Source organism: Poecile atricapillus, chromosome 2 (genome assembly GCF_030490865.1).
Source record: "Poecile atricapillus isolate bPoeAtr1 chromosome 2, bPoeAtr1.hap1, whole genome shotgun sequence".
In the NCBI taxonomy this organism is placed as follows: domain Eukaryota; kingdom Metazoa; phylum Chordata; class Aves; order Passeriformes; family Paridae; genus Poecile; species Poecile atricapillus.
In genome coordinates, this window is record NC_081250.1 from 105,224,435 (window position 1) to 105,247,661 (window position 23,227).

Here is a 23,227-nt window from a genome sequence, read left to right on the forward strand (position 1 = left end):
CCTAATATTTCTTAACGTTGGATATTAAAGTTTTTGCTCTTCAATTATATCATACATCTAAAAAAATAGTAAAGATTTCTTTCAGAAAGAATCTTTACTGTTAAAACACTGAAGTTTATTCTTCTGAATCTAAGCAATATTTGCCACTTTGATGCCCTCTTTTGAATGTGTTTACTGTAGTTTTAGACAGAATAAATCCTGTTTTCTACATGCACTTCAATGCTTCTGCTTTTACCCTCATTTTTGCACCCTGATGTCCAACACCAATTTCTTTCTCAAAAAATAAGTAATAATAAATAAAATAAATATCTGTATCTTCTCCTGCCTTTCCAGGTCTTTGAAACTCAAGTACAAGCCAACTCTGGTCTCATCAAACTCCATCAACACACTCAGTCTTGCGTAACAATTCAGACAGGTGTTTTATGCACTTCTAGCCAGATTCCTCCCTGAAGGAAGCTCTAGCATTCTCTGCAGCAGCTTGTCCTCATGATTTCCCACATCTCTCTTTTCATCCTTATTACTCAGACCCATGAAAGTATTTTTAAATACTACTAATTGTTTCATTAGGACCCTATTTTCCATATTTCAATTACTTTCTCCCTGTGACCACATTAAAGTTACAGTTATTATCCATCAGCAAAATTAGAAAAATTGTTGCATTTCTCATAGCACTTGGTGCCAGTGAAAAAATGCAGATGACACAGAGACTGATACTCAGACTTAAGAACCTGGAGTGATACTTTTTTAACTCTTCTACATTCAGATCAATTTTACCCTTCACATTACACGAATTTCCACATAGCAAATCTGTGCAGGAAAAACTACAAAATTGCTCAAAGCAAGAAAAGTAAGCATTAAAATACATGGATTTTAGAAAGCTAACATCCTACTGTGCCATTCGAGGTCAGTGGTTAATACAGAGTAACTGTAGAGTTTACATCTGAAAGCACAGATAAGCATCCTTCCCTCCAGCTATAATTACAGCTTCCCTATTTTCTCAATCTCCCAAAGGCTCTTCTGCTCTCAAACCCTTATGAAGAGTGCAGTATTTACTTTAAGACAGCAAGAAGTTAGGATCAGCTAGTGCACGTACAAGACAGCAGCCTGCTATGGGAGCAGGGACGGCCTCATCCTTCCGGTCCTCTCCCCCATACCACACAGGTGAGCCTCAACTAAACCAACTCCAACAGCCTGGCATGCTATGCTTTAATTTCTTGTGTGAACCCAGCACTTCTGTGTTCACTGGCAGCAGGACCTTTCCACTTCACAAGCTACTAGGTAAGTACACGGATCAAGTGTGGCAGTCTGAACTGCCGGTAACTGTTCTTTCTTGTCCATGCCATGGTTTAACAGGCTATATCCTCTGTAAACTTTGGGGATTACTCAATTTGAATGCTTCACTTCTACATAAGCCTTACTTCTTTTACTTCCTCCCTCCCTCTGTCCTACATTCTTGGTTATCCTAGTCCCTGTCTCTTCCCACTCTGCCAGGTAGCAGCAATGGGGCTGCACAGCTGCGCCAGTATGTGGATGTGATTTCCAGAATGAGAAGCAGCTGGTCATTCCTGAATTAAAGTGAACCTACTAGAACAATTTATTTATACAGCTGGTGATTTTCATTCAGTTCTGACCATGTTTGGTCAAATGTTTAATTTCTCAGTAAGATTTGTGCATGTAAGAGATATCATGATACCTTTTGTTGGTAAGAAGTTCGGGTTTCACTGCCACGTCTTTTTCAGCCCAGCACCATGCCCTTTTCCAAATAACTACTGAAGATGCATACAACTCCATTTGTCAAGATTCATGAGATTCATGAGACAACCCAGAAGCACATTCATATGATAAATCTGAGTTATCCTATGATAATCTAGATGTACAACCATGATGAAGCTTGTCATGTCATCAAAATCTTCAAGAATACAACCAGTATGCCCAGAAATGCCTCTGCACGTTCACAGTGAAAGCATGTCTGGAGGTTACTGTGTTTAAACAACTAAGTGGAAAGCTTCTATCTTTTTGTATATGAAAGAAAAAGATGTTGGGGAAAAAACAGAGACAAGCTTCAAATAAATCCACAAGCTAGAAAAGGCAGACGTGAAAACGCAAGGATCCCTAAACTGTTGGTTACATATTACTGCTACATGCATATTCAAGAGTTAAAATGGTAAAAAGATGAACAGTTATGTGTATAGAGAACAGAAAAATGACACCTAAAGCCTGAAAAGTATAGATTATGTCAACAAGCCAAATTTTTAATGTTCTAGGAAAACAACCACAGCTGTTGACTGAAAACCAAGTTAATCACTAAACCACACTTGGAAGCATGCTGAGCATACACTGCTGGGCTTTGACACTGGAGAGCTGCAGGGGTGACGAGTGTGAGAAGAGCCAATCAACTGAGATTGAGACAGCCACAGCCAGTTCCAGATAGCTCTCAAATCCATGGAAACAACTCACTCCTCACCCAAATTTCCACCAGAAGGGCACATGGTGCTTCTGCTCAAACTTATCAGGAAGGAAATAGAAGAGACAAATGAGAAGCAAGAGAGGAGATGCATCAGGAGACATTGCCAGGGACATCGAAAAACTGAAGGGACATTCTCCACACCAGAGAAGGTATGGTCCCAAAGGTGCTGAGTTCCACGGAGGACCCATGTCAGGGCATAGAATTTCCCCTCTCTGTCCTCCTACTCCCATGGAGCTGTGACCTATGGCAAATTCATTGCAGCAGGTAAAAAAACAGTAAGAGCAGCAGTATAAAGTCCTGTACATGCCCTGATGTCTCACACCACCTCTTGCCTATCCAAAGGAATTGGGATTTATTATGTGATGTGCATTGGGAGAACAAGGATCTATTAGACTAGGAATGGGGAAAGAATGGTGTATGACAGAAGATGAGTATGGAAAAGGGAAATTTTAGAAAAAGGAAAGGCATTTCTCTGAGTGATTTATTTCCCCCCACTCAATCATCAGAAGTTTGTGTTAATGGGCACTAAGTTAAATTAAGAAAAACAAAAATCCTGAGTTGAGCCTGTTTTGCACACAGCAGGGTATCAGTCCTTAAACCCGTGGATTGATACAGGAGCAGAAAAGCTGCCTGTACAGACAAGAGAAATGCCTTCTTTATAAACTGGAGGATCAGTTAGAAACTGGAGCACTGTCTATGCTTCATGATAAATAAAGTTAGTATTATTACCAACCCTCAATTTGCTGGTAGGTGTTTATGACATGAGATTAGTATAATACTAAAGGAGTTTGAGACATGGTCACATGCCCAAGAAGCTTTTAGCAGAGCACTTTACAGGTATGACACATGAAAGTGTGAATGAACTGTGATATCTTCAACCTTCAAATCTGAATCAAGAAGCAAGGTTCAGTTTATGTACTAGCTTCAGTGACAGGTTTTCTTTAAAACCTTAAAAACTCCACAAACCTCAAAACAAAACACAACCCCTCAAATCACAGAAAACTCAGCAGATGGCCTTAGCAGTTTACACTCCTTCAAACAAGCCTCTGTTTCTTTTCTCTTTCACATATCAGCACAAAAGCTCAAAACTTTTACTGCTACTTGATCTGCACACGCACAGCAAGATCAACCTGGCTACTGAGCCAACTATGCTTCAGTGGCTACTGAGACACTCAGCATGAAGTCAACATAGATTTTGCCTCTGGATTCACTATCTGCCTTGGAAAAGGTGTTCAACGAGAAAATGTTTAACTTTGTGTGTGTACCACCACAGTTTGCAGTCATATGAATAGGCTTGAGGTGGTAAGTGAAGGAGAAATAACATACTGTAAGGACAGAGTCCTTTCTGCTTCCTCTGGTCTGTCAGTCTATTACCATAAAATAAGAACTTCTGGAGGTGACTTAAAACTGAAGGAATGGAACACTCTTCAACATGATAAAGGTAGAACAGTGAAACCAAAACTACCAATACCTCTAGAAAAGATATTTAACTCCTTGGAATTCAAATCTTTCCAACACAGTTATTCCCTACAATATGCAACTTCTGTACCCTTAAAATTCTGTATCATCCTACCATAACCAATCCAAGCAGACAGTGCATGAGAATGATGAGAATAAATGGCCTTAGAGCTTGGTGATGCAGCCAAAGGATAACAGAGACATAACATCCATGGAGCCATCATCCACAGCCAAGAAGTATTTTTTCTGACTACTAGAACTGTACTGCCAATGCAAACCTCTAATGGGGAACCTGAACTGAACCAGTTAAACATAAAGAAATCTGATAATGCCATTTTCAATGCTATCCTTCATAGTTATTTACTTAGCTACCCAACATGGCAAAAAGCAATATAGCTTTCTCAGTATTTCAAATAGATCCAGCAGCTCCCTTGCAAAAAACCTGTCCAGGAATCTGAAAAAATGAAGCTAAGAGCCACATCCAAACACTGAGAAGCCTTAGACTTCTGTAATTTTGCATGTGAATAACTGAGTATCCCATACTATTTACCAAATTACCATCTGAAAGACAGGCATTTATCAGTTAGCTATCCCACTTAATGAAGAATTATCAGTCCAAATAAAGAAAAACGTCTTACATCAACAAATGGACGAAAGTCATAGTATGCATTTAAGGGAAACTATTGCCTTCTCAAATCACAGATTTTGAAGCCAAGAACTCTTTTTTGTATAATCTCTGTCAATTATTCATACAGCCATGTAATATTAAGGTAATTAATAAAAGTAGCAAATACAAAAACTAAAATAAAAAAAAGATTAAGTGGAGACCTTGTCGGAAGTAAATGAGAACAGCTGTATATGACTCATAAGAATGCTAACGAAATAAACTCTTCCAATCCACTGTTAGGACAATTCTCGACCTGAAGACAACTTGCTGAGGATCTCTTAGTGAGGACCTAGGACTAAGCACTCATGATAGCAGGGAAAGTATGATAACAGTCATCTCTAATCATAATCCGAATGAGCTTCCCTAATGTCTGAACACAAACTTAGATATAACATCTTTGGACACCAACAGAAAGAGGAATCCAAAAGTCTCTAGAAAAGTAGCTGAAATTTAAAAAAAAAGCTAGAAATTATTTCTAAGCATTTCTTGGAGTTCAAGCAAAACTTTATCTATTACGGTAATACAGGAATACACAGGAGCTCAGATCTTCTGGTCAAATGGTTTTTAGAGACTATCTACAGACAAAAACTAGCAATAAACACTAATATTCTAAAATCTTTTCCAGCCATCCTTTATTGACAGCACCATCTCCATCTAAAGAACAAATTACAGAGGATAACATTTGCAGAACTTGAAGGTCCTTTTCCTCTGTCATACTTAAAAGATATACTTCTTAATATTTACACTTCTAAATATTTACAAAAAGTAATCAATAAAAGTCATTAAGAATTGAACTGAGAGTTTAACAGAAACACTTAGAACATCGCTATGTATCACAAGATCCAGTAATAGAACAGGTTTTTGAGGTTTCTTAAAGTTTTATCACAATTTTGACGGAAAACCAGAGAAAAAGAAGAGGCAAACTGCATGACACAAGATCTCCACAGAAGTCACAAGCATATTTGTCCAGAACAATGCTTTAACTCAGGCATCTTTTCAAGATTTGCAACTTTTAGCAAGCAGAAGGAAGCTCGGGACCCTAGAATTTCTACAAAGAGTATGCTATCATTACTAGACTTAGTCTGAGTCAAGACAGTACCTTCCACAAGACCATCATAAACCACCATCTCTAAAATCACAATGACAAATACTCAGTGCAGCTATCAGCCAAAATTTTAACGTTAGCTTCATGCTGGCTTCTCATATCAAAATACTTTGTATGGCACCACTTGTTAAAGGAACAAGAATTTAGAAACCACTCTTCAAAACCAGAAAATATTTGGTCACATCTAGCAACTGCACCAGGATAACTAATCCTAAAGACTATCTGACTGGGTTGCCAACACTTGAATTTGACCAGGAACCTACAAGCCAGTCAGCTTTCCAAATCAACTGACACACCATACAGCTTTACGTAAGTACACAAAAGGTATGCGAACTGCATCCTTCTTCCCACCAAAACATCAGAAACAATTTCAGTAAAGTCTGAAATACAGTGATAGTTTTGGAAAAAACAGTATTACTGCATCTTACACAGATATTACAGTACTTCCAAGAGCATCTTTAAAAATCAAGGAGAAATTTGCTTTGCATACACATAGCATGTTTAAAATATACTTATTTTTAGTTTCTGGTTATACAGAATTGCTAAAATTGCTGAACAAATATAGGGCCTAAAATACAAAAATACAGTTAGTGCAAGATGGACTGATTTAATCATTAACAGAAGTACCTCTATTGAACATTTATTAGAATGATGTTTTGGTGACACAAACTTGCAGAAGTTCCTAATATTCTTTCTCTGATTGCAAATAATTTGATTATACTTTATCTATTAGGCATTAAGCAAATAATCACAAAAAAAAAATTAATTTATTTCTTGTCTTGATTTGATACTACACTTATGCTTAGAGGTGATTTCCCTGCGCATTTCACATGGTAAAACATGCAGGCAGCTAGCTCGCAGCAGATTTATGGCATTTATCACTCGCTCAGGAAACGAAACTATGACAGAAACGGGCGATGCCTACTGGAAGCGCCAGCCAACTACAGGAAACAGCCCGTACGCGGAAAACAATCTCCACCTCCCCGAACTGTAAAGACGGAGTAAGTTTCGTTTCGCATCACGACAAGGAAAAAGAACCGAAGGGACACGCGGCAGGGCAAAGGCGCCGCCAGACACGGTATTTAAACGGCAGCCACGGCTGCGGACGGGAAACGGCGCTTACACCCTGGACAGCAGAAACAGAGCCACAGAACCGTTTAGGGTAGAAGAGACCTCTGAGACCCCCGAGCCGGCGCTGTGACCGAACACCAACCACCGTGTCACCTACGGACACCCTCCGGAGCGAGGCACCGCGCCCGCCGCCGCCGTTCCCCGCGAGGGGGCGCTCGGGGGCGCCCGCTGCCTTCCCGCCCGCCGCCAGGGGCTGCTCCCGCTGCCGCCCGGCACCGGCCTCTCGGGCTGCGGGAGAAAGGCGACGCCGACGGGTCGGCCGCGGTCTTTCCTCCATGGCCGCCCACCTGTCCCGGCAACAAAGTTCGGAGGCAGGCGGCGGGGGCGGCGGGTCCCGGGCAGGCTGTGACATCCCCGCCCCGCCCCGCAACCACCGCAGGGACGGACCCTCACTCACGGAGCACCGCCACCGCCGCGTCCGACGCCGCCCGCCCTGCGGCGTACCTGGCAGACGGCGCTGCGGAAAGCGCGGTAGCTGTCCTTGCTGTAGCTGAGCACTTTCTCGTTCGGGTCCGCCTGCTCCCGGCGCCGGTCGAAGATGAACACGGTGCGGTCCCCGTTGCCGCGGGGGGTCAGCAGCGCCGGCCTGCGAGGTGCGCGGCCGCCTCCCGCCGCCGCTGCCATGTTGGGGAGCTGAGGAGACAAGAAACCGTCCCACAGCGATGGCGGCAGCGACGGCTCCTGCTACCGGGCCCGCCGGCGCCCCCGCCCGGCAAAATACGTCCCGGCCGGGGAAGGGGAAGGCGGAGCCAGCCCGGAAGCCAAGGAAGGAGGCGCCGTGGAGGCCCGGAAGAAGAGGGTGGGAGGGAGGGAAAGAAGCGGGGGGCCGGCGGCGGCTCTGCTGCCGGCGATGCGGGGCGGTGTGGGGCGGCGCCGGGCAGACGCGTGAGGACGGCCGAGAAGCTAAACCGCCGCTTCGCCGCCGCGACCTCGGAACGAGTTGTCGCCCTCCGCCTCGCGCCACTTCCGCCGCCGGGTGGGGCAGGAGCGGAGCGGGGCCGAGCTCGGGATCGCCGCCGCAGGAGGCGCAGAGGCGGGCTGGGCCATGGGAGCGCGTGCTGCGAGGCGCGAGCGGGAGCGGCGGGCGCGTTCCCGCCACAGCCCGAGAGCGGCCAGGGAGGGACACCAGAGGTGTGAAATCCCAGTCCGTCTGCCTTCGAACGAAGCGGCCAGTCCAGATCCCAACACTGTTGTTTCACATAATCACAGAAACTCTGAAACGGTCAGGTTGGAAGTGTTATAAAAGCATATAATATTATTGGCTTTTCGCAAATATTATAATGAATGTTATATGTATAAGGTTAGAAAATTTTGTTGTATTAATACAGTTTCCTTTATTTCTGTTACTGATGAAACTTAGAAATAGTGGTGTAATACATATATGTTAGGCTATAACATGATACTAAAACACAAACTACTTTTTTGTTTATATCACCCAGAGACTAAAAAAGAAAATAGTCAGAGACCCCACTGCATCCTAAGATTATCTTGTCCAGATGAAGACAAGCAGTTCTCCAAGCCCTCCAAAGGAAAAATTTATGGCACCCATTATCGAAGGACATAAAATTTAGTGGCGCCTAGAAGATTGATCTATTGGGAAAGGGGGCAAGGAAAAACTAAACAGAAGAACACCAAAAATCCTAAGAAGAATGTCTGAATATGTATGAGAATTTATGGATATGTAGTAGGATTCTGTTTTTAAGGGACAACCCTTTGCTACTAAGGTGTGCTCTCTTGGCTGAATGCAGAGACACCCAGCCGTATCTGTATACTTTATTTTTATCTCCTGGATTGTCTTTTTATTAAACTTTTAAATTCTATTAAAAAAAAAAAAAATTGTGAACCTCGTTTTTCACAGAAGGGACCACAGTGGGTCAAATGGTCAAATCCCTGCTCAAGCAGGGTCATCCCAGAGCAAAGAATGGTGCCCAGATAGTTCTTGAGTGTCTCCAGTGGGGGAGACTCCACAGCCTCTCTGGAAAATCTGTTCCAGTGCACAGTTACCCGCACAGTAAAGTTCTTCCTCACGTTCAGGTGGAGCTTCCTGTGTATCACTTCCTGCCCATTGCTTCTGTCCTATTGCTTGGGACCACCCAGGAGAGCCTAGCTGCATCCTCTTGGAACTCCCCTTTAGCTATGTGTGTACACTGATGGGGTCATCTCTCAGTTGTCTTGAGGCTGAACAGGCCCAAATATCCTGTCCTTGTAAGAGATGTGTTCCAATCCCTTAATTATCTTTGTTGCCATCCACTACATCCACTGCAGGAGCTCCATGTCTTGTACGGAGGAGCCCAGAACTGGACACAGAAGGCCAATTGTGGCCTCATGAGTAGAGAGGCATCCTTGACCTGTTAGTGATGCTCTCTTCCTAATGTACCCCAGGATGCTATTGGCCTTCTTGGCCACAAGGGTACTGGTGGCTCTTGGACAGCTTGTTGTCCGCCGGGGCCATCAGGTCCTTCTCAGGAGGTGGACCCCCAGTTTGTCCTGGTGCAGGGGGTTGTTCTTCCTGTGCCAGAACCTGTGTATACCTTGGTTGAATTTCAGAAGGTTCTATCTCTCTCTCCACCCTATTGAAGTTCTTGGGATATCAGCCCCTCCTCCCAGCTTTGTGTCATCAGTTAACTTGATGAGGAGGCCTCTGTCCCTTCATCCAAACCATTGATGGACAAGTTAAACAGTACTGGGCCCAGTGTTGAGTTTTTAGGGACAACACTAATGACAGGCCTCCAACTAGACCACTGATCATGACCTTCTGAGGTCTGTCAGTCACCCAGCTCTCAATCCACCCCACTGTCCACTCATCCAACCCTCACAAAAATGTAGCTGCTTCTGTTTTAAGGAGTCTTGGTTTTGAGGAAAGGGTTGTGATGGCATGTAGAGGAGGTTTGTAAAACAGTAGAGGTGACAAATGAGTAACAAAAAAATCTTGTCACATGCCTTTTGAACACTTCCAAGGACTGGGATTCCACCGTTTTCCTAGGCAGTTTTTTCCAATGCTTAACCACCCCTTCAGTGAAGAAAGTTCCTGATTCCAATCTGAACCTCTCCTGGCACAGCTTAAGGCTATATCCTCTTGTCCTGACACTGGTTTCCTGGGAGAAGAGACTGACCACCACATGGCTACAGCTTCCTTTCAGGTGGTTGTCGAGAGAGAGAAGCCCCCCGCCCTCCGAGCCTCCTTTTCTCCAGGCTAAACACCCCCAGCATCCTCAGGTGTTCCTTATAAGACTTGTGTGCCAGACCCTTCACCAGCTCCATTGCCCTTCTCTGGACACACTCCAGCAGCTTAATGTCCTCCTAGAAGGGCCCAAAAGGAACACAGGATTTGAGGGGTGGCGTCACTAGTGCCCAGTACAGGATAGACTGTCCTGCTGGCCATAGTACTGCTGATACAGGCCAGGATGCCATTGGCCTTCTTGGCCACTTGGGCACACCCTGGCTCATGTCCAGCTGCTGTTGACCAGCATCCTCAGGTCCTTTTCCTCTGGGCAGCGTTCCAGTGACTCTTCCCCAAGCCTATAGCGCTGCATGGAGTTGTTGTGATCCAAGGGCAGGATCCAGCACTTGGTCCTGTTGAGCCTCAGCCCAATGATCTCAGCCCATCAATGCAGCCTGTCTAGATCTCTCCGCAGAGTCTTCTTCCCCTCCAGCAGATCAACACTTCTGCACATCTTGGTGCAAAGTGACTGAGGGTTGGCTTGATCACCTGGGTTGTCAATGACGATATTAAACAGGACAAGCCCCAACACCGAGCCCTGCAGAACACCGCTTTTGACTGGCCATCATCTGGAGGTAACTCTACCATTCTCTGTGCCCAATTAGACTACAAGAAAGCAAATTGCATAGTGGGCATGAGCAGTATGGAGTTTTGTGACAATAAAGAGTATTTCTACTAACCAGTTAAGAGAGGAAGGGTCTCTTGAGAGTTTTTATATAGGCTGTGACTCTGAGCCCCTCTAAATAATGACTTGATGAAATTTGGAAGAGTGTATCTATGCTTGTTACTTCACAAGTTCACCAAACACAATTTTTACAGTGTACTTGTTTCTAGCTTTGAGACAGCACTTCCATTTTAGAATGCTAAGTGCTTTGGAAAAAAGCACTTTGATGAGTTAATTTTGATTAACTATTTAATCTAGTTTCAAAATTATTATTATTGCAAGGAGGAAGGGATGGTTCTACCTGAAAAGCAAGCACTTAATTTACATGAAAATAAGTTCTTCACCCTTCTCCAAGCTGGTTTAAAGAGTGCCTGTGGTTGCAAAGTTTCATTTTGCAGTATGAAGTATTTTGTTCTTGAATGACTGGACAATCATTTTCATCCTTGTGGAAAAGAATTTTATTTTCTGGAAAAAATAATTTATATTCATCTACTGTATTTTAAAGCACATATAATTTTTCAAAATTAATAGTAACAGTAAGGTAACCAATAATTTGTTCATCTTGGCATTTGATATTTCACATGATGCTCAAGAAAGTAGGTTTTGTGTGTGTGTGTGTGTGCGCGCGGATATATTTAGTGTTATATGCTACATGTATTTAATTTTTTTTATGCAAGGAAAAATTTAAATATCTGATTTTTTGATTTTTTTTTTTTTTTTTTTTTTTTTTTTTTTAATTGAGAACAAATATTAACTAAGTTCCAGTGCTGGACATTTTAGATAGCAAATATTTTGTATACACATAATGAAAATTGCTGTGTCTTCACTAGAAGAAGGTGCACAGCCTCTCTAGTAGCTTGTTACCGTGGCAGTCTATTGACTGATACTGGATGCTACTGCCTACATATGCTTTGTAGGAACAATGCTACCAATTCCAAATGATCCAAGAAAAAGTGCTGTTCCTCCTTAAGGTAACAAAGGCTACATAAGAAGAGGTGGCATCTTGGATATAGACTTCTATGTACCTTTTACTGGGCCTGTTAGAAAAAGTACCTTAGTAAGAACCCCTGAGGTGTGAAACAAAAGAATATCATTACTTGAGCCACTGAGGTGTGAAACAATAGCATCCCTATTCAGAAAACCAAGCCATCTGAGAGACAGAAAACAAATCATGGAATTAAACAATGAATTGTCATCATAACGTGAAAACTAAGGTAGATATTCAGAAGTGGGTTGCTGAAGTGCTATCTAGTATTTTTTTTTAAATTTGCTTCTCAGTAACTTGACAAAAATTAGTGAGCAAATAAAGTGATAAAATTTGTGAAACACAACCCACTTAGTCAAGTTGAGAGGACTGTAAACACAGTCCATGGTTCTGAAATACCTGACTAATGTGATAAGAGATTAAATTAAATTTTAAAATTTGAAGGTAACTGAGAGGGAGATGGTGAAGAAGGGGAAGGGACAACAAACCATTAGTTCAACCTCCTGTGGTCCAGATTAACTCTGTCAGCTGGGCTGTGTGAGTAAAACTCATGTAATTTCTCACTGTTCATTGTGTACTTCATTAACAAAAATACAAAGTGACATGCTCATTAAAATCCAGTAGAAATAAAGGCTCTGATGACTACAGATAGGCTATAAATAGTTGTGGAAAGCATGCTAATATGACTGGGATTTTCAAGAGAAAGTATTTGTTGGAGTCTGAAATACAGACTGTGTGCCCTTGTTTTTAATTTTTAGTTCTAAGATTCAAGAAAACACTGAATTTCATATAATATGAAATTCATGAGCATGTTTTCATAGTGATACATGAAAACAAATGTTAAAGTTAGATAGAAAAAAGCTAAAAGTGTAAGTGTGTAGATTAGAAAGTTTCTTAAATCACTGGGTGAAAAAGTAGTTTAGCGAACAGGAGACAAGATGGAGGATTTAAGGTGTTGTCTCTTGTCCTTCTTCTTTCTTCTTCATGTTCTTCTCCTGGAGGTTTTTGGGTAATAGTTAGTGATTGGATAGAAAATGCCGCAGTGCATCACAGAGGTGATGGGTCATAGGGTCATTAAGAAAAATAATATACGTGTCTTTTGTCAATTGGATAAAAATAAGTATAAAGATAAAAGAACTGCGTAGTTCGGGGCCATTTTGTGTATCAGACATGGAGTGTGCCACAAGGCCTTGTTTGTACCATCAGAAGAAAGAAATGTACCAAATTGCAAAGATTAACCTTGTAACCAGCCTGAAGAGACCTGTTAAGTTTTGTAAGGATCCTTCAATAAACACGAGAAACAAGATTCTAACGAGCTCGAGAGTATACTTCAAATAATAAGAACTGAGATAAGTGGAACTCCCCACGAGGGAGGATCCCAGAAGAATTCAGCCCAGAGAAGGCTGGGAAACTAGAGAAAAGCTGTATCTACAGAGAATTCAGCCCAAAGAAGGCTGGGAGACTAGAGAAAAGTTATATCCATAGAGAATTGAGCCCAAAGGAGGCAAAGAAAAAGAGAGAGAGAGGTAACAGTATTATAGTTAAAAGTATCAAAATAGGAAAGATAATCAGGACCTTCCAATATATCTCACAAAGCAAGAAAGAACATGGAGTTATATTGAGAAACATGCAGAACTGACAGGAAGATCTACTTTTCATAAAACATTTGATTGAACTAAGAAATATGTAATGAGAACGAATAACTTAATGAGGTTTAAAACAATTTTTTCTTCATATGAGTAGAAAAGGGATAAAGGACTAGAAAAATTAAGAATTAAATTATTCCCAGGAGACATACAAATTGTATACTTTGGCCTTAGAATAAAAGACCCAAATATTACTGAGTAGGAAGAGTTTAAGTTGGAAAACAAGTTATTCCATGTCTGATCATTGTAGTTTTTTGCACTGTTTTCCAAAGCTGTATTTGTAAGTAGGACACCACACTGGATGGATACTTGTAGGATTTAGCCTGTCAGCTCTCCTAGGATTGTCACAGAACTATTTGAGAGAAACCATGGCAATAGCAGGGAGCCTCTCTGAAAAAGGAACCAGCAAGAAGCTCTTGTCATTCACCTTTGACAAGGGCAAATGAACGCAGCCGAATGTTCAGGGGTCATGAAATAAGTTTGATGGCAATTCACTGTACCTTGTGAGTCCCAGACTCATCTCATGGGAAATCAATAAGGATGTACCAAACCTTAAAAACTTTCTTTCTCTGTAGACAAAGAAACGTGAATGATTCTTGAACAAATACATGAGAACATTTATCTGGCAAATGCACATTGGGAGAAAACAGATTTTAGTTTGTGGAAAGGCTGTTAGAATATAAGATTTATGTCTTCAAACATTACTATTCTAATAAAACACTGTTGATGCTGTGTTTGCAAAGATTTTTAAGCACATGTCTGAAGAAGCCCCTCTATTGAGAAGACCCCCGAGCTGTTCACCACTCTTCACAGAAGTAATCGTGAATGCCAGTTTATTTCTATCTTTAGCACACCTTTATAGGGTTCTACAGGGTCTGCAGGCAGAACAAGCTACTATTGGCTAACACACACAGTTTACATTTTTCCTCTTACACACAAGGATATTGTTTTACTTTACTCTCTCTTCTGCATGAAGGTTTCAAGGACTTTAGCCCTTAATATCACGACTTAGTTCAAAGGCTGGTTTGTGCATACAGGCCTTTACTAATATATAAAATATAGCAACAAATCCCCCTTTCTCTTTTGCACAAACCAGGCTTTGGATAAGACAACATACAACTTAGACTGTCATCCCAATTAACATTATAAGTAAAGTCCGTCCCCCTTCTAGCATAAGAGACCTCAACCATCCAGTGATGCCTCAGCTGGCGAACCAACTTCAATGGGATCACTATCTTCTTTCAGGGCATGCAACCCATCCTGTAGCTGTTGTAGTTGCTCATGGATGGAAGCTGAATGATCAGTAAGATCCAAGCAGCACATGCCTTCAAGCTCCCCACAACCATGTCCTTGTGCTAAGAGCAAAAGGTCAATTGCAACTTAATTTCATAGTACTGCATGATACACACTACTCACATCGGCTGAAAGCTCACTTAACATTGTGGATGTTAAGTTTAATTCTTTCCTAGTCCAGCAAGCGAGCCTTTTTAGGGTGGCTAAACTTTAATTCATTCAGGCTTCGCCTTGACTGTTTGATGTTCTTCATTTTGCTAGCTACATTCAACAATAGATGTAAGCTTGGGCGGAACAAAGTGAGTTTCCCAAGATAACAGGGTCTTCCATGTGGATTAGCAGGAATTCTAATTCCATGCTCTATCTCCACAGATTAGGAATACGGAACTAGGTAATCGCTTTGGTAATTGTCCTGTGAGATTGCACCACGAATAAAGGCTTTACTTTCAATGGTAGTAACGAGATCAGCTATAGGGTTGACTGCAACCCAGTGCTGTATTACTTTGTTAGAATGACTTTTTGTCGGGGGTTCAAACATTATCCATCCACCCGAGGTATTGGTGGAACATAACAAATCCAATTCTTCTGAGGGTTGTAACATTAAGAACTTTGGTAATTTTTGCTTGCTAACAGGCTTCAAGTTGTCTTAATGTGAAGCCAGCAGTGCGACTGCACTCTTGCAACATTGCCAATCGATTCAGTCAAGTCTCATTACTAATTAAACTTTTAAATGCTTGAGGATCCCATTCAGGGACTCCTATGAGACAGGTGCGAAAGGATCTCCAGGGGTGGCTAGGCTCAAACACATTGACCTTTGGCCAGTTCAATGTGCCAGAGTGACCCATATGTTCTGTCACTTTTGGATGTTAGTTAGCAGACAGTTGGTCACGACTATACACAACACAATTACCATAAGCATTTTACCATGTAAATGACACCATATTTGCAAACTCACAGCTAGAACTTCAATCGTTAAATGAACTTTCAAAGATGCTTACACTACTTCTTAAAGAGGGAATACTTATACTTTATACTAACATAACAATTACTACACAAGCTAAACACTTAAACTATTATCTAACTACTTTTAACACACGTGCTCTGGTATATATGTAGTCTAAGCGTGAAAGCAATTTGCTGAAAGGGTAAACACACAACTACAATTTGCCTTATATACAATTAAATGGAGTCTCTACACTTCTTAGATCTTCTACAGAATTTCTCCAGCACGATTCAGTCCTGGAACATTCACTGCTCTCGTGATGTCAGCTGGCAGTTGATCGGTGACTGAGGGCTTTGATGTTCAAGTTGTTCTTCAGATCCTTCTAAATCTTAAAACAAAGGATACCTGAAAAATTGGTAGAGACACAACATCATAATAACAACACAAAATCTCTGTTGGCAACTGTCTATATAGTGTTCAGACACAACTGTGTCCTGACAGGTCCACTTCTGATCCATGGCTGAAGTACCACGGCTGTGTGATGACATCTCTGTTCACTGGATCTCGTATGTTCAGAGGCAGACAGTCTGGTCAGATGGACAGGTGACCTTTCTGAACCTGCCAACAAAACACAGACACTTCTCTCTTTGAAGTTAATAAATTATACTAATTAAATGCTTGTGGGGCATCCATTTTCCCCCGTTTTTCTTAAAAAAAAATAAAAATGAGATGTACTTCTGTTATAAGCAACAACATCAACACAAAACCATATACACAATTAATAAGAACTTATACTAGTTAAAAATCAATTAAATCTTAAACATTATTAATAACATATATAATATAAAACTGCTATTAATTACTAAAACACTGCACCAGCATCCCATAGTTAGCAAACAAACAGAAACAAAAAATCAGTGAAGGATTGGATCATCACCTCCGGAAAATGACTCTCCAAGCCCACTTCAAAATTGATCCAGCTGTCATATTAATAGGGTCAAATTGCTGAGTCAAAAAGTGACTCAAATACTGATTTGGGACAGAAAAGATCTGGATCTGTTGGCAAACATTCTGTCCAGGTAAAGTCAAGGCTTGGCCAGGGCCTAGGCTTTAAACTGGAAAGATGCCTCTTAACTCATTTCTAAAACAAGGTTCTCAATAGTAGCAGCTATGAGATGCTTACAGCATAGCAAACTGTTTTAAACTCCACAATAATTATATATGACAAAAGGAAATAACAAACTTAACCTTAAAAGAATATCTAAGTTAGGAAACTTAACTTAAAAACATTCAAGCCTAAACATCATAAAACTTGACTATCCTTAATTCTATTAACACTTAATCTATATTAAATGAAAACATAACTTAATCTTATTCTGTTACTACAAAAAAGCAACTAAAAGTTTAATATATACTTTTTAAACACAATATAACAATAACATAAATTCACTATAAAGATTATAAAGATGTAGCAGACACATCACAATTCTATGTCATCTAGCTTTGAAAATAACCCACAATAACTGCAAATGTTACTAAAAATACTTATTCATCCCTTATTAAAATTGTGGAAAAAACAAGCAAATGGATAATATATACCTTAACTTAACTTTGTCTTGTACAGTAAAGTTCTCTTAACTAATTATCTTTTAAACCACAAATCTCTTCTGTAGATAACATTAATTGGAAGAAGGTTTTCCTAAAAGCTATAAATCACACCATATTTTAACCTTGGATTCTAAAACCAATTATTGCAAGGCAACTTCTGTTAGTATTCACCTTCAACACTTTTTTTTTTTTTTTTTTTTTTTTTCCTAAACCGTCAAAGAACCACAATAATTTCTCTAGTAAAACTCTAAAAACTGCAATTGCATAAACTCATAATTACTTAAAACACAAAATTAACTCTACAATGGTATATAAAAACATTTTGAAAACCCAATAAATCACGACAACAAACCAGGCACCATCCCAGTGCCCCCACCGAGAGAGGGAGCGGGGGGGCGGACTGCCCGCCCTGCCGCTGCTGCAGCTCTGCTCTTATCTTTCTTCACATTCTCCACATACTCTCGCAGCGAGGAAAAACGGAGAGAAAGAAAAAAAAAAAGCCTCACAAAGTTAACTTTAACAAATGCAGTTTTTCTCTCAATCTCTCTTGTTGTTTGCTGATAGAGGAAAAAAGGCATACTTTTGCAAAAGCAGGCGATTTTACACGAAAAGTCTCTCACGGCCAGGTGCTAACAACGGCGATCAGAGGCCTTGGAACTTTTCTTGCGCTGCTTCTACCCCCAGGGTGCCTTTGTTCCCTGCGCTCACCTCGCTCCCTCATATCTTCCTGGTTCGGGTGGAAAACAATTTAAATTTGGCTTCTTTTCTTCCAGGGTGGTAAAGATGGAACTTAAATAAGGTTGTAGTGCTAAAAGTGACTCCAAAAATGAAGCAAGTAGTTCTGGATGTATCACATCCTGCCATAACTGAACAGATTCTGTTCGTTGTTTCAGCGTTCCCTGTGGAACTTTTTTCTCATTATTTTCTTTTCCCTGACTCTCCCTCCCTCTCTCCATGGGCAATATAGATAGGAGAGCTTGCCCAGCAGTGGGAGGTAAAGGCATCTGCCACTGTGACGCAGGTAGAATTACAGGGCTCACATCCTCAGCATATCTCACTTTTCTGTTTTTTAAGGTATTAATTACAATCTGCCAAGTTCGACCGAGAAACACAGTGTCCTTGCTCTTTTCCGTAATTGCCGTTTCCCATATCAGAGCCGATATATCAGTCCGTTCTTGCCCCACAAGAAGCAGTGAGCACTGCAAATGCTCAAGACAATTAGCCCATATAATGAGCATATCCAGGTCCCTTTCCTGGGCTGCTTCGCCTCGTTTAACGAGGATGCTGAGAAGCAGTTTATTTACTGCCGCAAATCCCACATCCATGACGACAGCACCCGCAAGAGGGAAGGTTGCGACCCTTCTACACACGCCCTTGCCTTCTGGGCCCCCCCCCAGCAGCCCTACTTCCACGTCTAACCGCTCCGCGTCTCACCGCGCTCAGGCTGCCTATCTGGTGCCGATCCAAGCCCTCGATGTCGAGCCCAGATCCACTCCGCTGACTCCAGAGTCCTTCTGCCCGCAGGGTGTCTCTGGTCGGAGCGCCAAATATTGAGAAGACCCCCGAGCTGTTCACCACTCTTCACAGAAGTAATCGTGAATGCCAGTTTATTTCTATCTTTAGCACACCTTTATAGGGTTCTACAGGGTCTGCAGGCAGAACAAGCTACTATTGGCTAACACACACAGTTTACATTTTTCCTCTTACACACAAGGATATTGTTTTACTTTACTCTCTCTTCTGCATGAAGGTTTCAAGGACTTTAGCCCTTAATATCACGACTTAGTTCAAAGGCTGGTTTGTGCATACAGGCCTTTACTAATATATAAAATATAGCAACACCCCTCCAACCACACTCTTAAAAGACTGGGATCAAACACATCATTCTCTCCTGTAAAATATGTAAGAAATAGGAAAACTTGATTAATACATTTTCACAGAAAAGATCCTGCTACATATGTAAGACCCTATGCTTTTCCATTCAAATTGCTATTGCTATTCTGTGGTCTTAACTGAGCGTCTTCCAGGCTTTTTGTTGCTGAGCATCATTAACATCACTAGTATTTCCTTTTTTTTTTGGAAGGGTGCTCTATTTTCCTATTGCCTTGCTTTTAACACTCCTTTTTACACTCTTCTTTTAACCCTTTGCCTTCCCCTGGCTGCCTTCTCCTGATCCTTCAAGGAGTGATTGTATCACCAGCTCCAGTAGCAGTGGCGCCATGGACTCCAAGCAAGCCTGGGCAAGCCCAGTTGACAGCTTAGTTATTTGTGATATGTCTCTGCATGGCATTGCCTCATACTCCAGATTTTGGGACAGTGACACAGTAACCATTTCCCTGTCTTTGTCACTATGGGCGTGTTTTGCCATGCAGAGATTCTTCGAGCATGTATCACACAGTTTTTGTTGTAGCACTGTGGCCGGATACCAGGCCACCAGGCACTGACCCAAAACCAGTCTCTCACTCCCCTCTGCAACTGGGTAGGGGAGAGAAAATGCAACAAATTCATGGGTTGGGATAAGGACTGGGAGAGATCACTCACCATATACCATCAAGGGCAAAACACACTTGAATTGGGGATATTAATTGAATGAATTACTAACAGAATCAGAGCAGGTAAGAAGTAAAATGAGAAATAAAATAGATCTTAAAAACACCTTCCCTACACACTTCTCTCCTTCCCAGATCTTCCTCCCCTCAGTGGCACAGGGAGTCATGGAATCTGGTTTACAGTCAGTTCATCACACATTGTTCCTGATGCCAATCAGCAAGATGAGTCCTTCCACTGCTCCAGTATGGGGTCCCTTCCACAGGAAACAGTTCTCTGCAAACTGCTGGAATTGTGGGTCACCTGTTCACAGTTTGCAGTCCTTCAGGCACAGCCTACTCCAGTGTGAGGCCCCCACAGGGTCACTAGTCCTACCAGGAAACCTGCTCCAGTATGGGCTCCTCTCTCCACAGGTCTCTGGCAGGAGCTTATTCCAGCACGGGTTTCCTATGGGTTCACAGTCTTGTCTTGGGCATCCACCTGTTCTGGTGTTTGTCTCTTCCAAGGGCTGCAGGTGGATCTCAGCATCCCTGTGGACCTCTGTAAGCCACAGGAAGACAGCCTGCTTTACCTTGATTCTCACCATGGGCTGCAGAGGAATCTCAGACCTGGAGCATCTCCTTCCCCTCTTTTTCCACTGACCTTGGTTTTAACAGGGTTGTCCCTCACCCATATTCTCACTCTGTTCTTTGGCTAGAATTTCATCTGCACAATAACCTTTATTGTTTCCTTCTTAAATATGCTGTCACAGTGGTGTTGCCACCATTTCTGATTGGCCCAGCCTCAGCCAGTGGCACATCCATCTCAGAGCTGCCTTGAACATTGGCTCTGCTGGACATGGAGGAATCTCTAGCAGCTTCTCACAGAAGCCACCCCTGTAGTCCCCCTGCTACCAAGACCTGTCTGTGCAAACCCAACACAAGCACACACAAAAGACAGATGGTATTTAAGGAGCTTCTAGGCTAAGTATTTGTGCTCTCAGCACCCTTAATAAATCACCTGAGGAGTAGCTTCTGAGGAATCAAACCATCCAGTGTGGAGCGCCCTGGCCAAAGAGGCAGGGATTTGATTTTAGACCAGCAGTGTTAAAGTGAGAGGCGTGGCTTTCAAACCTGGAAAGAGTTACTCCCACCCCAAGTCCCTCGTGGAGTGTCAACCCGAGGTGTTCTGCTCTTCTTGTGTTGCTGTATTATGTTATACTGCATTAACCCCTCCTATTGTACGCTATCGGTTTGTGCCCCTGGGGCTTCTCCCGTGCTGTGTCTCTGTTGGACCCAGACCCTAAACTCCACCCTGGATCGACCCTACAAAACCCACTACCCTGCCTCTGTTCAGGGTTCTACATTTCTGGATTATGCTGGGTTAATTCCTGTGTTGGTGATGCCCAAATAAATAGATTCCCGAGTTTAACCAAATGGAGACCCTCTCGTTGATTTCCCATGTTCCTCACTGCTGGCTGCACCTCCCTGGACATGATACTGTTGCAACAGACGATGCAACAATGCAGCACTTGCTGGAAGAGATCCTCATTCACACTGCTTTGTCATTCCCTGATTTCTTATTCACACCTTTAAAATTCTATATCTTTCAAGTTTGTGGTTTTCCTCTTAAAATATCTAAACTTATCCAAACTGTGCAACCTCTGACTGTTTTCCCATTGTCTTGTGTGACTTAACACTGCAGCTTCCCTTATTACTTTGTTACAAGTGATGGCCTAACCTTGTGAGGGGGAAGAGGATGGTGAGTCACTACCCACTAGTAGTCAAGCAGACCTCATTATTTGGTGTCCACTCTGCATTTCAAATCTAATGTAATTTCCATGGTTAATCAAGACCTTCCATATAGTTAGAATAACTCCAGATGCTCTTTTCCAAGCAGGATAGTGACTAGGCACACCAGTTGTCATGCATGACTGTGCTGGTGTTCAGTGTTGTCAGAACCATGGCTTCTACCAATACAAAGGTATTCACTATTCTGAGTCCTTGAAGGAAAAGTTAAATAAAATTACATACATCTTGTTTGTTTCAAAATACTTATACACATTCCATCACCGCCTGTTTTTCCTTCTGCTTTGGAGTCTTGCCAGACTGATAAATGCTTCTTTAGAGGTGAAATTAGAGTAACAGACAATTCTATATGCCTTTTAAATCTTTGCCTTGTGTAAAGGGTTCTTAAGACTAAAATTCTTATTGGGTCACTGCCAATTAAAACTGTGGTCTCATGCATGAGGTCCTAGGGAAAACAAAATACAAACCACATATCACAAAGGCTCCTTGTTAACATTAAGCTGTTGATCAGAACTTCTGTAATGGAGGGACAGTGCAGCAAATCATCCTGTAGACTGACACGTGATCCTGTCTACCTCAGGCAAATACTGGGACTGGTAGACCTTTACGAACCAGGGTTCACAAAAGCTCCACTCTCCAGCAGGCAGTAGTAAACAACAGACACGGCATCTGTCATTGTCTATAGATAAAGTCCTGTAAGCAGATCTAGTCCTACCAAAAAACCCTCCAAAACAACAACAAAAAATCCTCACCAAACTGCAAAATGAAGTTTCCTCGGGCTGAGTGATTGGTCTCTGCCAATCTCCTAATATAGGATTGAAGATGTCAGTGCATATCCCTTGGATATAACACTGGCTAAGGCATTGATAGTCCCTCATCCAGTGGGGGACACTGAGGCCTTTGTGTCTTCTGTGCTTCTTTCATTTATTTCAAAGGAATTAATGCCATCAACACTTCTAACAAGGGTCTAAAATGTAAAATAATGATTATTCAATAGCCCTATATGGTGGAGAGCTTTGCAAACAAAAAGGATTCAGCGATACATGATTTCATCATACCAGGACTTTTTCAGAGCCAAAAATCTGTAGACAGAAAGTATTGCAAAAACAGGTAAATTCCTTATTCTGTTCTATGGCCAAAATTGGAGGGTTAACTGGCTCTAAATGACACATTAAGTTTTCCAGTATTAAAGCAAATAAGTGCACCCCAAAGAAGAATGTAACGATTACATATATAGTCTCTTCAGATTGTTTGCAGTGCTCAAAATACTTGCATACCAAATAACCTGTGGATTAGAAATGAATAGGCAACACCCTTGTTCACAAAATCTCCATTGTTTTAAAGTCACTTTGCATGAGAGACCACAGTCTTCCTTTTTGACTAGAGCATTGCTGTGAGAGAGTTGCCCTTCAATGAAAAGGGGTTCTTTCTTACTTTTTCAAAAAAAGATTAAAAAATTTAGGTGTTTTTTTAATTCTACCACAGAAGGTGGAGCAGGGATAAGAACTTCCATAAAAGGCCAGAGCAGGCCAATTATTGGAAGTATTACAGAACCACAGAATCAGCTCAGAACTAAAGGCTTGCACAGGCATGCCATGCTTTACATTGGCAAAACCAGTGAAGAGCATTGCAGAAGCTTCATACAAGTGAGCTGAACAGACACTGCAAAGTTAAAGCCTTAGCAGGCACAGGTTGCAGCAGGGGAT

The 23,227-nt window shown here is 41.8% G+C and overlaps 1 protein-coding gene across 1 annotated transcript in view; it reads right to left on the reverse strand.

The window, feature by feature from the left end:
* The window catches only part of SMCHD1 (structural maintenance of chromosomes flexible hinge domain containing 1), a 74,018-nt gene extending 66,428 nt beyond the window's left edge, over positions 1–7,590 (reverse strand). The window contains exon 1 of the mRNA XM_058832158.1: positions 7,273–7,590. Within this exon, the coding sequence (XP_058688141.1) occupies positions 7,273–7,452 (180 nt within the window). The 5' untranslated portion in view covers positions 7,453–7,590. The remainder of the gene's footprint in view (positions 1–7,272) is intronic.
* Positions 7,591–23,227: the final 15,637 nt, after the last annotated feature.